We start from the raw sequence: 17,913 nt of genomic DNA on the forward strand, positions 1-17,913 counted from the left end.
TGAACCCACGGTCCCAGTTGAGGCCATCCTCATGGGTACTGAACTTGGCTACCAGCCTCTACTCAGCCACTCTGCATTGTTGCATATTCTGCAGTCCGCCCTGAAGGATGGCCACCCGAAGATCAGAGGCCAAATGTCCCTGACACACACACACACTCACACATGCACGTACACACACATATAAGTCTATGGGGTGAAAAAAAATTGTATTTGCAGATACATCCTATTTTGTTCAAAATCTGTAGGCAGTCAATTTTTTTTTATATAATCCATGTGGCATTTTATAAATTCAAGATTGGAATACATAGACTCTACCCTCACACCTTTAAAGCATTGTCTGAGCTGAGATGTCACCTGTTTTCCTCTACAAAACATTAAGTTATCTCAGGAATGTGAACTGAAAGAAGTTTAGGATTTACATATGAATGAATCAAAACCTGCAACCCATTCAAAAAGATGAAAGACTGAACAGCAATCTAGGTTGGTTCGACAGATCACATCAGTGTATGACATGACGACCTTTTGCTATAAATTCTGTGTCCTGTGATCTGACTCCACTAGATACCGGATGAAGGAACATCGCTCTGCAAGCTTATCCTTCCAAATAGACTTGTTGGACTATAACCTGGTGTTGCCTGATTTTTAACTTCAGTTTCAAAGCATATGCTGCATATAAGCAAATCTTTTAAATGCATGTTAAGAAAATACAATTCAATATCAAAATTCCAAGTTTGTGAAAGACATATTTATTCATAACTGATAAAACAGTCTTAACTTTTGAATATTTATTTACACAATTCAAATTCTGTGGAAGAGGAATTTTGTTAATTACAAAGCTGACACATTTAAGTATTACCAGTGTCATTCATGTTCTTGTGAAGTTGCTCACTGTGTTGGGTAATGATCAACAGAGAGAGTTCAATCTTGATGTTCATGCTCTTGTCCTGTTATTAACCACTTGATACTATCTGACTGCACTGTACCATAAACTAAAAAACCACAGACGAACACCACAGAGAAGACAAGCAGCCAGTCAATGCCCCTCACTGCAACACTGGGAAGTGGTCCACTTAGATCTTGTTCTATCACTTCAACAGTATCATTTGCTTCTATGCCTGCAAAACAGATCAGATTGTTTAAATCAGGTTGCAATGAAAAAAGTATGTTAAGCAGATTCCATTTGAACAAAATATAAAATACCTATTGTTTTTATAAAACTTAATTGTTGCTGTTTTCTGCCCTATTTATTCCAAAAATACATACAGTGTCTGCATGTTAACAAATTTAAAGAGGCAGTGTATTGATTTAAAAGGGAGTACTGTAGAGTGCTGAAGTACAAGGGGAGTCTTCAAACCATTAAATTCGTAATGGTAGTCCATGCCATGTGAATTAACTGGAGTAGAAAAAGTCATGTAGGGAAGATAAAGAGGAAACAACAATCAGTTTTCTACTTGTACTCTCGTTAACAATATTTAACGGCCTGTTGAAGTTTTTGTTAGTTCAACAACTGAAAGAGGAAGAGGGAGGACAAAAGGCAGATAGACACATATTATTAAAAGTGGGTGGGCACAGCACATGTTTGCACGTACATGTGTAGCAGAATCAGCAAAGCACGAATCCTGTAAAATTGGTACAAACTTGGATCCAGGTGACATGAACATGATGTTAAATCAGCAAGTCAGTAAGTCTTATTCCTTCTAACTTGTAGATAAAACAAATACTGGATGCTACCTTTTCAAGGAGACTAAACTTGAGCCAAACTTTTAAAAGAGCTATTTCACTCAATGAATGCATAAGTTTTACAAACATTAGTGAATACTCAAATATAATTTACAATGGTGAAATTACTAACCAGTTTGATTAAAAATGAATGCTCTCAACGTTGAAAGTGTTCTATCTGTATGATTAAACCTGGCCATTGGCTTTACACCTTGGAACAGGAGAATGTTCGGAACAGCTACTGTACCAAACCTGGTGGAAAGACTTAAAAGGAACAGAAATAAATAATTAATCCAATGACAGGTTAGTATCAAGCAAATAACAATTCAGTTTTTTTTTGAAAGGTACAACACTAGAAACTCTACTTTCAAAAAAGTCACATCTGCAAATTGTCCAATCCCAATGCTCCAATTTAGAAATATATTTTCATTAGTGATGAAAAAGAAGGCTAAATATAAGTATTCTATTTATAGATGAGATAAAAGATTTTAAATGTCAATAATGGAGACAAATAAATAGAATCAGGACATATTCAGATAAGTAAATAGGCTCAATATTTTGTACATTACTTCGTAACATTTCATTTGGGTTATACTTGTTGATGGTTGAGTGTTCTAGCTGCAGTGGGACTTCAGAAGGCTATAAAAAGTTGGTGCTATATTGCTGTTTATAACAACACCCCAAGAAAACTCCACTTAACCATATTTGCAAACATGTAGAGCTTTGTTTCTCAAAAATACTTGTAATCATCAGGAAGATGAGGACTATTAAAAGAAAATCAAAACTTTTAAAGAAAAGTATGCATGAGCACATAGGAGTCATGTTAAATTGGTTATGAACCCCCACACTGTTGCAACATTCCATGTGAGCCTAAAATTCACAAAATCATCTGGATGCTTTTTATGGTGAATATTAAGAAATACACAATTTATTTTTTAGTGTTATTCCTTTTCACCAGGTACAATCTCAAAATATTCTGGTGTAAACCCTTGAGATTTGCTTGTTTTCATGAGGCAATCTTATATAGTTCACAAGTAAAACTATTTTCTCTTGGCTGTCACAAATCAAATCCTGCATGTTAGGAAGTATGCATTCCACTGTTCAGTCACAGACCAATAAATACATTAGCAATTGTACTGATGGAAGCTCAATAAGCATTATTCAGTTGACAAAGCTCAGCAATGGAAGCCATGCTATGAGTTATATGGAAAAGCACAAAAGAATACATAGAAATTGAAGCAATTATGTAGACAAGTTTCAAAGTTAATAGATAAATTGTAAATTTTAGTTCAGAGGTCATTTGAACTTCTTGCATATTTGTTGTACTCATCAGCTCATTCTCAATTAAAGGATAGCATCCAAACAGGATCACAAATTTCATCCTGAGTTTTCACGTGGCTGAACTAACCAATTTTCAAATCTTTCGGCATCTGGGATGGATGTTCCTGGAGGTGGTGAACTCCAAAAGGATTTTTGTGTGTTTATTTAACGTCTCCTTCTCTTCCACTGGTATGCCTGATCATTAAGATATTATGAGTCAAAGTATGACTCAGCTTAGAACATAGGACATTACAGAGCAGTACAGGCCCTTCGGTCCTCGATGTTGCGCCGACCTGTCATACCAATCTGAAGCCCATCTAACCTACACTATTCTATGTACGTCCATATGCTTGTCCATTTAGATTGCTTTTTTTTGGAATGATAGGTAGTGCAGTTGTGAGAGATCCCTTGGGATGAACATTCATAGCATGATAGAATTTTTTGGACAAGTTGTTGCCATTTTGAATTATTGAAAGACTGTCTTGGAAACATTTGCTCTGTCCCCTGAAATGCTTACCATTTGAGAAGTGAGAAAAAGGACCTGGCAAGAGTAACACTTCACCACCATCTGAACCATGTCCAGCTCTGTAAAATTGATTTTGCAGGTCTTTTGACAAATGTTTATGGAGCTGATTTCAAGAAAAACATTTCTGCTCATTCAACAATCCTCCCACTAAAATGTAGAGGCATTGCTGGTGAAATTTCCGCACTGCTCTCACGTCACTGATACAGTCCAGGTCTTACTGCTGTAGAGGAATTAAGCAGTCTCGGTGTTCCAATGTACAATGACAAGATGAAATGCAGACTGAGTAACTATTCTATGCAACACCTCAATTCTGTTGTAGGACTGACCCCAACCTCCCAGTTGCTTGCCATTTCAATAAACCTCCTTGCTCTCATTCAAACTTTTCTGGGGTGGGCCTGAAATATTCCAAAAAAACACAACAAGCTTGAGGAACAGCATCACACTTTCCACTTGGGCACTCTACAGGCTCGATGTCTCAGCATTGAATTCAAAAACCTCAGAAATTGACCACTTTATGTCTGCCCTCCATTTTCTCTACAGTCTCTTTGCCCCATCCCACACTCCTGCTGTGTTATGTTTGTGTCTTGTTTACTGTGCATTTAATAGCAAAGACTCATTCTCTCCCTTTCACATATTAATTTACACTCTCTTTACATTTTTTTCCACTACTTAATCCTTTTGTCTTTTACATTGGGCCTCTATACTAACTGCTCTCTCGCTCTTCCTCTGCTTGTCAAAAATATTACGATAAAAAGAGCCATACCAGACTTGAAATGTTAACTATTTCTTTTTCTCCAGAGATTGTGCCAGACCTGCTGAGTTTCCCCAGTGTTCTGTGCTTGTTTTAAGATTTCCAGAATTCACACTTCTTTGCCTTTATTTCTTAATTGCAGACTTAAAGAGATAGAGAGATGACTTGCAGGTCTGGTATAACGTCCTAAAATATACTGCAGTCATCCATAAGCTGTAGATCATGTACATCTCTGGTTGTCAGGAAGCAATTGAGATTTAAGAGTTTTCCAATTGGGCAATATTTAATACAGACACCACAGTGCACTTGATCATTAATGAGGTGAATAGCTATTGTTGGGTACGTTATAAATAGTAAGGGGATATCACAGCCCTGCTTGACTTGGGACTAGATTAACAGTATCTACTTCACGTTACCCTTATGCATTTGTGTCGCACAATCAGCTTGATAAGACAATGGAAGACAACATTATTCACTGTAGCTCAGTACCCACGTCAGTAATCAATCAAATGAAATCAAAACAGTTCCAGACATATTATGAAGCACTTTCAAGATTGTGATTAAATTTCTGGACATCCAAGTGTTTGGAGCACAATTAACAGACCCTCATGACTTACTAAGTCAAGTACTTTGGTCAGATTAAATGAATACAATGAAGATTTCCTATTGTTGCTTAACATTTTATCACATTTGTCTGGTAACAAAGACCATGTCAGAGATTTCTCCGAAAAAGTTTAAAGCAACGCCGTCTCTTGAAAATATGCTTAATGAAAAAAGTACTTGATTTTTGGAGTGATGGTCCCTTAAAAATTAGGAGTTCTCTGGAAGATGACTGCTTGTATACATTCTAAATGTTGCAGTTCGGAATATTAAAAAGTTTTCCTTTTGTTCATTACAAAGATAGTGATTCCACATGCTGTGCTTTCCCAGCCAGTAAGAAGTGACAGACTATTTTCAGGCTTTCTAGCTTCCTCTCCATTTGGTAGTAGAAAAGCATCCTGAAGGAAGACTGCTCAGTCTCGGATGCTGCTGCCCAAATAGACAGAACAGACACCTGTGCTGGGACAAATGACCTCCATGCATCAGTTGCTTGGCAGTTGATTTTTGACTAAGAACTCCTAGCTTCACAGCTCTATTCCCACAGGACTTGACAAGCAGATACTGGTGGATGCTTGGGTATGACTTTGTTTAACATGGGGACACAATATGAATTGATAATTGATTATTTCAATGACACAAGGACTGCTGAACATTTCTTCCATCTTTGCAGCCTGTTTTCAGAGGAACATGTTGGACCACACATTTTTCAGTATGTCTTCCAAGCCTGCTACAATGAATATCTCTACTAGGAGCATTCAAGGACTTTGCTCAAAAGATTATCAGGGTACCCAAGCTTCTTCACCACATCCAGGAGATGTGAATATTGGACCCTTGGATTTATATTTCTTCCTTGGCCACATCTCAACCCTGAAAATGTGTTGCTGGAAAAGCGCAGCAGGTCAGGCAGCATCCAAGGAACAGGAGATTCGACATTTCGGGCATAAGCCCTTCTTCCACATCTCAACCCTGCCAAGGAGCCAAGAAACCTGTTCTTGAGGTCTTACCGATAGTGCATCCAACCCAGTAAGAAAGTGCAAGACACTGATTCTCGGATACAATTTCCCCTCCACCCTTTGAGAAGATGCTAGCACTCTACTTGATGCCTCACCTAAGACAAGTCATTAAATTGCCTGTTACAAAAAAAAGTTTTTATTCATCCATTTCTTCTCATTTAAATTACTGAAATAGCAGAGTTGGAGGACTATTTTTCAAAATGTTTAGTCCCTTAGATAATTTCAGGATCTGTGCATAATTGTGAACTCTTATTGGCTTCTAGCTGTCAGATAGCTTACATTTCAAATGCAAGACCATTTAAGCCATATTGTAACATTCTTTCAGTTAACAAGAGATATATTTTGCTCCAAGTACCTGCTGTGCTGTGATGCATCCAAAGCCAGAAACTGTAGTGATGGGAAAGCCCTCGGCAGTGCATTGAAATGTGGACCAAGGTCTGCAGAGAACCGGCACCATGGTGTGTAGAAGAGAACTACAGAGCAATCAGTGCCATTGGCATTCAGGAAATCCATCAGGTCCTGTGAATACATGTTGTATTCTTAGCAGTATTACTTAATTCTGTTTAATGTCCAAGAAAAAAAGCAGAATAAATCAAAGCATATTCTATTTAGCAACTATTATATCTTCACCTTGAGGGTCTGCACCAAAAAAAAGAAATGCATTAATTTTGTGTGACTATGAGCTAAGCAATAGAATTGCATGGCATATTTTTAAATCTACTGTGTAATTGCAAGCAAAATCCTTCATTTATCCCATTATCCCCTAAATAGGACAAAATAAAACCAAAAACTGCAGCTTCTGGGAATCTGAATCAAAAACTAGAAATTGCTGGAGAAATGCAGGAGGCCTGGCAGCATCTGCAGAGACAAAGTAGAGTCAATGTTTTGGGTCCAGTGATCCTTCATCAGAATAGATGTTGTCTGACCTGCTGAGTTTCTCCAGCAACGTGTTTCTGCTCTTGCTATACCATACTCTTTACCCACCTTTTTCTCTTATGTTTACATCTTTTAAAGTGGGAGAACGTAAACGTTTCAGTAATATTTTGGTAATGGCATATTGTTTTACCAAAAGGGTAAAATAAGTGTCTTGTCTCATCTAGAAGCATCGACAGAAAGAAAAAAGGTATGCTATACATTTACTTGCTGATTTCTCCACTCTTGATGAATGACATTATAGCCAATCTCAGTTATGCACTTGACGATGAAATCCATAGATGGTGCACACATTTCTCATCACTGCAAGTCATAGCATAAACAGGTTTTGATTTTGTAAAATGACTGAGGCAATTCAAGACTTTGCCGCAATCTTTTCCATCTTGAATTATATTAATTTCTCGATTTGCATGCAGTTCCACATGTAGTTCGAATAGTTGTTCTTAAAGGAAACAGATGGCAAAGAGTTTGCACTACTCTTCACGATAACAACACAGCAGAGCTCAGAAACTGTCCTTACACAACAACATTGATGCAAATCTTTTAGCAACAGGTGACTAGCGTATGTTGGACCTTCCAGTCTGAGGTGTTATATCAATCAATACTTTTACTAAGTTAACAGTTCTTACACTTATAACAAAACAAGCTTTTTTTATGCATAATTTGAACTACTAGTCACCAGCTAATTTTAAAGATTCCTGCCGGAAGTAAGTACTCTTTAAAAAGAAATGCTGGATTTAATAACCCAAGTAAACTTAGGCTCAATGTATATACTTTTCAAGATGCTGGTACAGCATTTGACAATTTTGTACAATGGCAAAGCCCAGTTACTTAAGTGCTTAAAACTGACATACATTCATGAATTTCTCTTTTAAACTGATATCTGCTATTCAGATTCCCCTAGTCCCCACAGAAAGCTTTTGAGCAGAAGATAGCCAGAGAATTTGGAAGCATTGGTTGAAAGCATGTGTGTAATCTTCTAATCCTTTGGAGAAAACACTTGGCATTCAGTCTGCACCTGTCCCTGACTACATGGAGTGACCATAAACTTTAACAGGCTATTACAAATGTCAAAACATACACAGTGTTTGTTGCACATAAATATAACTCCCACCCAATTCTCTATTGCATTTTACTTTCAAAAAAATTCTTGCCACTTAAATTTCAGGAGCAATTCCATGCAAGTAACTATCAGAAATATTTTGTAGATTGATTCCTCATGATTAATTAATAGCACAGAGGAGTCTTTTACTGCTCAATGCACAGCTCCAGCTTCCACTAATTAACCAGTGGGAAGCAGTTCAAATATTCAAGCAAGAACTCGTATAAAAGCTGCAAATCTGGAGCATTTAAAGCTAGAGGGGTTGTCAGAATCGGAAACACAAATCTAGTCTTTTATTTCTATCAGCATTAAAACTTCAAAGTCACTGAGCCAATAAACCGAAGTATCTTTCAAGTCCTGTTTTACTGTCAATCACATAACCTCGTAACTACAATTCCCAATCAGTTAGTCCATCGCAAAGAATGGAATTTTGGATTATAATTTCTGAAATTATACAGAATCTTTATAAAGAAATTTCCAAAATTATGAAATAAGACCAAAACAGTTCACCTCCTATCTCACAAATGTGTTTGTGGCTTCTTTGATGGATGGAAAAGCATATTCACCATATGCTTAAGTACGTACAAACTAACGTCTAGTATTGCTTCACTATATTGCAACAACTAAAATTGTTTTTTGCATAATTTTGCCTGTGAATGCTTCTTCAATATCATTTCAATTATAAAGAAAAACAGTTCCAAGCTGTTGCAGAGTGGAACATATGCCTGTGACTTCTAATCTCATTTATACTGCAGTAAACAGCTAACTAGGAGCCAGATGTTTCCAAACAGGCGGCAAGTTCTCCCTCTTGATTACCAGATGGGAGATATGTAAGGGAGGGAAATACCTCATCTGAATCACTGCATTCTACATTTTCTCCCTTCACATCAGTGCAATGCTTATCTTTGACTTCAAAATCAGAGTGCTCATTTTTAATATTCTGAACAAAAAAACAATATTGCTTCTTGATTGGAAGGAATTCCAGATCCTAGAACAGCAGCATGTGTTTCCTCCGGGTGCTCCGGTTTCCTCCCACAGTCCAAAGATGTGCAAGTTAGGTGAATTGGCCATGATAAATTGCCCATAGTGTTAGGTGAAGGGGTAAATGTAGGGAAATGGGTCTGGGTGGATTGCTGTTCAGAGGGTCGGTGTGGACTTGTTGGGCCAAAGGGCCTGTTTCCACACTGTAAATAATGTAATCTAATCTAATCTAATCTAATCTAATCAGGAAAGAGAGAAATAGCAAGTGGATATAAAAGCATTACAGCATCGTAGAAAAAGGATTTTTGTTCTTGAATAATCAAGAATCAAGAGAATAAAAAAAATGAAAACTTCAAAGCCTACATATTGTTAGGCAAAAAAGTGATCATGTCAATGGTAATGCAAGGCCTTGTTAAAGAGCTACCAGCAAATTCTCCAAAACACACAAATTGTAAATTCATCTTACTTGTGAACTATTAAGAATTTGGACAACAAGGTTCTCTAATCCAGTTGTATTTCTTTCTTCACAGTTAACTTTCGGTGGTCTGGTTGTTTCAGTTGTATTTCCTTCTTCTGCTGCTCGATTCTCAACTTGCACAGATTCAAGAATGCCAGTTTCTCTCTTTGTTAGTTCTCCCTCCTGATTACCAGATGGGAGATATGTAAGGGAGGGAAATACCTCATCTGAATCACTACATTCTACATTTTCTCCATTCACGTCAGTGCAATGCGTATCTTTGACTTCAAAAACAGAGCGCTCATTTTTAATATTCTGAACAAAAGACAATATTGCTTCTTGATTGGAAGGAATCCCAGTTCCTAGAACAGCATCAGCAATTTCTGCTGTTGGGAACTGTATTTTTCTATTAGTTTGCTCATCCCTTCCTTCGAGTTCAACATCACTGATCGTAATTTCCAATTCATTACTCTCTTCCCCAGGGACGTGTTTTGAAGAATCACCATTTCTTTGAAGTTCAGCTGCAAAATCAAAACAAAAATTTATTTGATTAAAATTGTTTGACTACATAAATTCAAGATGCCAAAACTTTAATAGTTCCAACTACGCATAAGTACAAAGAACAATACAGCACAGGAAAGGCCCTTTGGACTAAAAGCCTAAACTGACACATGGTACCTTTCTAAAGACTTTTTTTTGCCTTTACACAGTCTGAATCACACTATTTCCTGTCTGCTCATGTATCTGTTAAGGTGCCTCTTAAACGTTGCTATTGTATCTGCTTCTACCACGTCTTCTGGCAGCATACTTCAAACTCTTATCATCGTCTATGTAATAAAAATTGACTTGCCTCTTATTTAAACTTGCCCCATTTTACCTTAAAACTATGTCTGATAGTAACTGACATTCCTACCATGAGAAAAAAAATCCATTCCTCTCATAATTTTGTAAACTTCTATGAAGTTGTCCCTCAGTCTTTGATTAAAAAATCTTCGAGTAAAAAATGAGGTCTGCAGATGCTGGAGATCACAGCTGCAAATGTGTTGCTGGTCAAAGCACAGCAGGCCAGGCAGCATCTCAGGAATAGAGAATTTGACGTTTCGAGCATAAGCCCTTCATCCTGATGAAGGGCTTATGCTCGAAACGTCGAATTCTCTATTCCTGAGATGCTGCCTGGCCTGCTGTGCTTTGACCAGCAACACATTTGCCTCAGTCTCTGATGTTCAAGTGAAAACAAACCAAGTTTATTCAAGCTCTCCTCATAAAAAATACACCGCAAACCAGACAATATTCTGATAAACTTTTTCGATTCAACTAAAACTTCAATACTTAACATCTGTGACTTCAAGAATAAGAACTCCCAAAACATGAAAATGTCAGTATTTGGCAAATAATTGAGCATTTTATTTGGTGGAGTTTTGCTGGAACTCAAACAAACAAAGTCATTTCTCCATCATTGTAGGATCCCCTACTTCACAAACTGGCATTTTCATGGATCTTAGTTTTACAAAGATGTATAAGTTCAATAAGACCTGTCCAAAGATTTTAGCACAGCTGTGCTGCTTCAAGCCAAAAGACATTACAGTGCCTGTGTCACCATTTCTTTCCCCCAAGATACTTAAATTTTGTACAAGCATCTACTTATTATTCAATATGCAAATATGACTACATTTATACAGCCAGAGTCATCTGGTTCTAGATGTATAATTATCATAGAATAATTGAGTTTACTAGAACAAAAGGTTCACTCGCAAGGTATTTCACAAACGTTCTTTATATTTATACCGAAATACATATAAAAGCAACTGTGAAAATATAGCTATTAGCAAGAGTCTGAGTCTCTCTGCCCAGTGCTCAGACACATTATTGACAATGTAAAAAAAATGCTAGCAGCAGACTTCCCATCTTAGAAGTGGAAGTGCTATAACTCAGCAAATGGACAATCAAAAGGTCCTTCCAAAATGTCACAGTAGAACAAAAATCCAATGCAGAGCTGCAGACCAGCATTTATGTGAAAGCCACACACAAACGCTGACCAGATGCTCAACAACAGGAGCAATCATCCCGACACCCACAAATGGAGCTGCATCAGAATATTATGCGAGCCACAATATGCTGCAGCACCCAGGAACTACAAGAGGCCAAGGAAAAACACTTATACAACGTATACAGGAAGAACGGGTATCCAATAAGCGCAGTCCGCTGATTCATACACAACAGATCTAAGCAAGAAGACACAACATGCCCAGAAACTCTAGCCACCCTGCCATACATTAAAGACACCTTGGAGATGATGATCAGACTACTCTGGCCTCTAGGCATCATGGTAGCCAACAAACCTACCACCACACTGAAACAGCTCCTGATGAATTTAAAAAGGACCCTGTATCAACAACCAGCACAACAAACGTCATATACAAAATACCCTGCAAGGACTGCAACAAACTTTACATTGGACAAACTAGCAGGAAACTATCCACCAGGATACATGAGCACCAACTAGCCACCAAAAGACATAACCAACTATCACTAGTATCCATACACACAGATAAAGAGTGCCACCTGCTCGACCGGGACAATACATCTATCCTCGGAAAGGTTAAACAAAGACACGCACTGAATTCCTACAGGCCTGGCATTCAAACCAGAACTCCATTAATAATCATATCGATTTGGACCCCATTTACCAACCTCTCAGAAAAAGAACCAGAAGTGATATCACCCACCACAAGAGACCAAGACAAATAAATAGCAAGCAGGAGAGAACACCAACACTTCAGTGGTGGCTCACTGATGTTACCTAGCATGGTGACAAACATTTGAGAACAAATCAATCAGTTCAACGAGCAAATGTACAAACTGGTCCTTCACTTTTAATTTTATCCATATAGAATAAAGTCCATTCATCATGTGTCAGCATGCAACTGGTAAAAAAGTATCTCTGGTCTTGAAAGGCATTTTTTAAATGTACGCATATTTTTATTTCCAGCTCTCCAATATTATGAAATAAATGCTAACTCAAATGTTAGTAATGGTAAGGTTTGGAAATACTATTTACAATCAGTGTGATAGTAAAACCAAGAATGTTAGTAAAATCATCTAGTATGAAGCCATTAAAAGGAAAAATAGATATGGTAGTTCATGGCTGTACTGATAATTATAAGATAGGAGAGTTTTCTTAGCTCCACTGAAAAATATAGAAGAATTTAAAATAAGACCAAATACCAATGGATTAACAGGAGGTTCATGCCTCTGTAGTTCTACTTTGTTTCACGTCCTGTTCAAGGCATCATAACTGTTCTCTGTTCAAACAGCCTACATTCCATTGAAAGAAAGATAAGAGCAAGAAAAAGTAGGCCATTCAATCCCTCAGGCAAAAGTGAGGACTGCAGATGCTGGAGATTAGAGTCTAGAGTGCAGTGCTGGAAAAGCACAGCAGGTCAGGCATCATCTGAGGAGAACAGTCAACATTTTGGGCAAAAATCCTTCATCAGGAATGAAGCCTCCTGCTCATCAGAAGCTGCCTGACCTGCTGTGCTTTTCCAGCATCACACCCTCGACATTCAATCCCTCAGCCCACTCCTCCACTCTATGATCATAGCTTATCATGAAGTTCAATACGTTAACCCTATCAACTCCCACCTCCATATTGCTTGATCTCTTTATCTCCTTCTTAAAGCCACAATGTTTTGGCCTCAACCACTTTCTGGGATAGTGAATTCCACAGGCAAAGTTAAGTCTTTAATGGTACATTGTCTGTATACACCAACAGAAGCTAAGATTCACTAATGGTATGATCTAGACTGCAACTTCAAACAGCAAAGTACCTTTAACGTCCTCAGGGTGTCCCCATTTACAGCCAATAAGCTACATCTGAAATGTAGTCATTGCTACTTATATGGTGCATTTCAAGAACCATTTTAAAAAAACCTAGCACATGCTGAATGAAATTTATTTTATATCTGAAAATATGGCAGGAGAATTGTGCACATTGGGTCTTATAAACAGCTACAGGCTAATGCCTGGCCTCATGGGTTTCTGGGCATCAGCTGTAAGAAAGCATTACTGGCCAGGCCAAGCAGGAAGAACTGACCTGCTATTCTTCAAATAATATGCAATCTTTTACACATATCCAACACAAGATAGTATTTAACATCGCATCCAAAAGGCAACATCTTTAGTAACTTCCTGTATGCAGCATGGCACGGCATTGCTCATGTCCCTGAAGAAAACCCACAGTCTGGTGACCGCTCAAGAATACAGGGTAGGATGAGGAGAAATTTAGGACTAAGATGAGGAGAAATTTATTCACTGTGGTCAGCCTCTTGAATTCTGTGACAGAAAGTAGTTGAGGCAAAATCATGGAGCGTTTTTAAGAAGCAGTAAGATACAAATCTCTGGGCTAAAGGATCAAAGGAATAAGGTAAAGGCAGGAGGGAACAAGGTATGATCGTAGTGAACGTCGGAAAGGCCTACTCGTGCTCTGCTTTACTATTTCTATGACAGATGAGTGCCACTACTAACCATCATCGTTTAAAGGACCTCAATGGTGCTCTCCTTACAAGGGTCTGGGATGCAGACGATGCCCTGTCTGTGCCACCCAACGACGCAGGGGAACTGATAACCCAGATCACTCACCATCCGCGCTCACCCTCGTGGTAACCAAGGAGACGACGAGTAAAACCGCGCTCGCCCTAAAGCCGCCCATTCTGTGTTGCCAGCGAACATAAGACGATACTACGTGACCGAGCTGGAGGCCGCCATTCCAGCATTCACCTACATCAACTGCACCATCCGCGACAGCTCAGCGGTGCTGCAGACTAACCTGCTGCGCACGACCTGTGAGAGACAGTAAGATTAACCAACCAGCGGCGGCGCTTCACCAACGATCCCGACGTTTCAGCCAATAGACAATAAGACATTGTGATCACGTGTCAAGGGCGGGTTTTTCTTTTAAACTGAAGCTTGTGTGAATTGCAGCCGGTTACTAGGAAACGCTGTGAAAAGGGAAGGGATTTCCGACCGGATACAGGCCAGTCGTGAATCTAATGCAACAGAACCTGTCTTTCCAAAGCACAGCCAGCACATGCACTAAATTATTTCTTTCATATTGTATTTGGATAATGATTGCAAATTTCTGGACACCAGGATGTGCTGACAATCTCTGATTTTCCCAACTGAAAATCACAAGGCAGGCCATATCCTCAATTGGTGCCCTGTCTAATGTTTAGTCCACCACCAACATTTCCAAAACATATTAGCTAGGTCATTTGTTTGCTGTGAGTTAAAACATTAAACAGAAAACAAAAGCCCTGCGGATGCTGTAAATCAGAAACAGAAACAAATTGTTGGAAAAGCTCAGGAGGTCTGGCAGCATCTGTGGAGAGAAGTATGAGTTAACTTTTGGGGGTCCAGTGACCCTTCCTCAACACAAAACGCTAACTGATTTCTCTCCACAGATGCTGCCAGGCCTTCTGAGCTTTTCCAGCAGTTTCTGTTTTTGTACCTGTTTGCTGTTGTTGCACTGTATTAAACTTAATTTTGTTTTCACAGTGATTAAAACAATGGGTCACAGTCTAAAGATAAGGGGTTGCCGATGCAGGACTAGGATGTGGAGGGAGTTTTTTTCATTGGGTCAGGTCGGTGCTTAGAATTATCTTCTCTGGAGAACAGTAGTCATTGAATACCTTCAAGAGATAAAGATTCTTGAGTAACAAGGGAACCAATGGTTATCTAGGAAAGAGACCCAGGAATAAAAACCTGTAAATCTTGAAAATGACATATATTGATCTTACTTGTATAACTCAGAACAGTACTCTACTGTGACCACTCGGGCATTTCCTAGAATTACTTTTTAAAAATTAATTGTCCCCTCATGGGGTTGGGGCCATAATCGCATTGAATGCAGGCGAGACGGGCTGGTCTTAATTTACAAGTTCACATGACTTCTTTTGAAATATGATTAACACTCGGCAAAGCAAGATGACAGGATAAAATGAACTGCTAGGAGAAATTGAGGAGTGCAGATGCTAGTGATCAGAGTCAAGAGTGTGGTGCTGGAAAAGCACAGCAGGTCAGGCAGCATCCGAGGAGCAGGAGAATCGACGTTTTGGGAATAAGCCCTTCATCCGGAATGAGTCCTGTGGGCTGGGGCTGAGAGATAAATGGGTGGGGGATGGTGGAGGTGGGTTGGGTGAAGGGTAAATGAGAATGCAATAGGTAAATGAAGGTGGGAGAGAAGGTGATAGGTCAGAGAGGAGGTTGGACAGATAGATGGGAAAGGCTATGCACAGATCAATAGGTTGGTGTTGAGTTGGAGACTTGGAACTGGGATAAGATGGGGGGAGGGGAAAGGAGGAAACTGTTGAAGTCCACGTTAATACCATGTGGTTGCAGGGTCCCAAGGCAGAAGGTGAGGTGCTTTTTCTCCAGGCGTTTGGTAACATTGATTCTCCTGCTCTTTGGATGCTGCCTGACCTGCTGTGCTTTTCCCAGCACCATACTCTCAACTAAAATGAAATGCTGAAAGAGTGGTGCTGGAAAAGCACAGCAGGTCAGGCAGCATCCAAGGAGCAGGAGAATCGATGTTTTGGGAATAAGCCCTCCATCAGGAACGAGACTTGTGGACTGGAGCTGAGAGATAAATGGGAGGGGATGGGGTTAGGGGGAGGTAGCTGGGAAAGCAATAGGTGGATGAAGGTGAGGGAGAAGATGATAGGTCAGAGGGGCAGTGATGGACGGGTCCGGAGGGCAATACCGAGTTGGAGGCTTGAGTCTGGGATAATGTGGGGAAAGGGAAATGAGGAAGCTGTTGAAATCCACATTTATCCCTTGTTGTTGCAGGATCCCAAGGTGGAATATGAGGCATTCCTCCTCCAGGCTTCAGCTGGTAACGGGTTTGGCGGCGGAGGCAGCCCAGAACCTGCATGTCCTTGACGGAGTGGGAGGGAGAGTTGAAGTGTTCAGTCGTGGGGTGGTGGATGCGGGTGTCCCAGAATGCTCTTTGAAACAATCTGCAAGAAGGCGTACTGTCTCCCCAATGTAGAGGAGACCACACTGGGTGCATTGGATGCAGCAGGTGACATTGGAAGAGGTACAGATGAATTTCTGACGGATGTGGAAGGATCCCTTGGAGCCTTGGACGGAGCTGAGGGGAATGGTGTGGGTGGAGGTTTTGCAATGCCTGCACTGGCAGGAAAAGGTGCCTGGAGGGGGGTGTGGGCTGTTGGGGGATATGGACATGATGAGAGAATCGTGGAGGGAATGGTCTTTTCGGAACACTGATAAGGGTGGAGAGGACAATATATCTCTGGTGGTGGGGTTATTTGGAGGTGGCAGAGGATGATGCATTTTATGCGGAGGTTGGTGGGTTAGAAGGTGAGGACCAGGGGTGTTCTGTCCTTGTTGTATTGGGAGGGGTGGTGTTCAAGGGTGGTGGTGCGGGAAGTGGAGGAGATGCGCTGGTTGACGATGCCCTCCAGCAATGACCTGGCCTCAACAGCCTTCTATAGCAATGAATTCCATGGATTTACCACCCTCTGGCTGAAGAAGTTTCTCCTTATCTCCATTCTAAAAAGGTTTTCCGTTTCCTCTGAGGCTATGCCTTCAGGTCTCGTCTCACCTACCAATGGAAATATCTTCCAAACAGCAACTCTGTCCAGGCCATTCAGTTATATTTCAATTAGATCTCTTCTCATCCTTCTAAACTCTAACGAATATAGATCTAGAATCCTCAAAAGTTCCTCATATGTTAAGCTTTTAATTCCTGGGACCATTCTCACGAACCTCCTCTAAACACGCTCCAGGACCAGTACATCCTTCCTGAGATCTGGGGCCTAAAACTGCACACAGTATTCCAAATGTGGTCTGACCGGAGCCTTATTGAGCCTCAGAGGTACGTCCCTGCTTTTATATTCAAGTCCTCTCAAAATCATTGCATTTGCCTTCCTAACTACTGACTCAACCTGCAAGTTTACCTTGAGAGAATCCTGAACTAGAACTCCCAAGTCTCTTTGCACTGCAGATTAGAGAATTTTCTCCCCATTCAGAAAACAGTCCATGCCTCTATTCTTCCTACCAAAGTGATCTAGAATGGCAAGTCAGGCTTGAGAAATAGAATGGCCTAATCTTATTAACACATTCCTATATTTTCAAACTGGATGTTGCTCCACTCTACTGCACTTAAAAAAAACACAGGACAGCTCTTGTTTAATCAGTCAGGCTGTACAGGATGTTAGTTAGGTCACTTTTGGAATATTGTGGTGCAGTTGTGATCTCCCTCCTCCAGGAAGGATGTTGTGAAACTTGAAAGGGTTCAGAAAAAATTTACAATGTTGCTGCCAAGGTTGGAGGGCTTGAGCTATGGGGAGAGGCTGAGAGGTAACCTGATAGATGTTTATAAAATCATGAACAGCATAGATAGGGTAAATAGACAGGTCTTTTCCCTGGGGTGGGGGAGTCCAGAACTAGAGCACATAGGTTTAAGGTGAAGATTTAAAAGGGACCCAAGGA

At 39.9% G+C, this 17,913-nt stretch overlaps 1 protein-coding gene across 1 annotated transcript; it reads right to left on the reverse strand.

Annotated features, from left to right (window-relative positions):
- Positions 1-723: 723 nt before the first annotated feature.
- Positions 724-14,240, reverse strand: txndc15 (thioredoxin domain containing 15). Its single transcript, XM_060836826.1, has 5 exons — positions 14,041-14,240; positions 9,412-9,923; positions 6,285-6,448; positions 1,853-1,983; positions 724-1,115 (listed from the first exon to the last, which is right to left on the reverse strand). The coding sequence occupies exons 1-5, from the start codon at positions 14,108-14,110 to the stop codon at positions 919-921; spliced, it is 1,074 nt and encodes a 357-aa protein (XP_060692809.1). The 5' UTR covers positions 14,111-14,240; the 3' UTR covers positions 724-918.
- Positions 14,241-17,913: the final 3,673 nt, after the last annotated feature.

Source organism: Hemiscyllium ocellatum, chromosome 16 (genome assembly GCF_020745735.1).
Source record: "Hemiscyllium ocellatum isolate sHemOce1 chromosome 16, sHemOce1.pat.X.cur, whole genome shotgun sequence".
Lineage (NCBI taxonomy): Eukaryota > Metazoa > Chordata > Chondrichthyes > Orectolobiformes > Hemiscylliidae > Hemiscyllium > Hemiscyllium ocellatum.

Excerpts from the sequence above, each read along its gene's own strand:
- txndc15 (XM_060836826.1), bottom strand. The coding sequence starts at position 14,110 with ATGGGCGGCTTTAGGGCGAGCGCGGTTTTACTCGTCGTCTCCTTGGTT. Across the intron at positions 9,924-14,040 it reads CACGAGGGTGAGCGCGGATG|CTGAACTTCAAAGAAATGGT; the intron begins GTGAGTGATCTG and ends TTGATTTTGCAG. Across the intron at positions 1,116-1,852 it reads ATTCATTTTTAATCAAACTG|GCATAGAAGCAAATGATACT; the intron begins GTTAGTAATTTC and ends TCTGTTTTGCAG.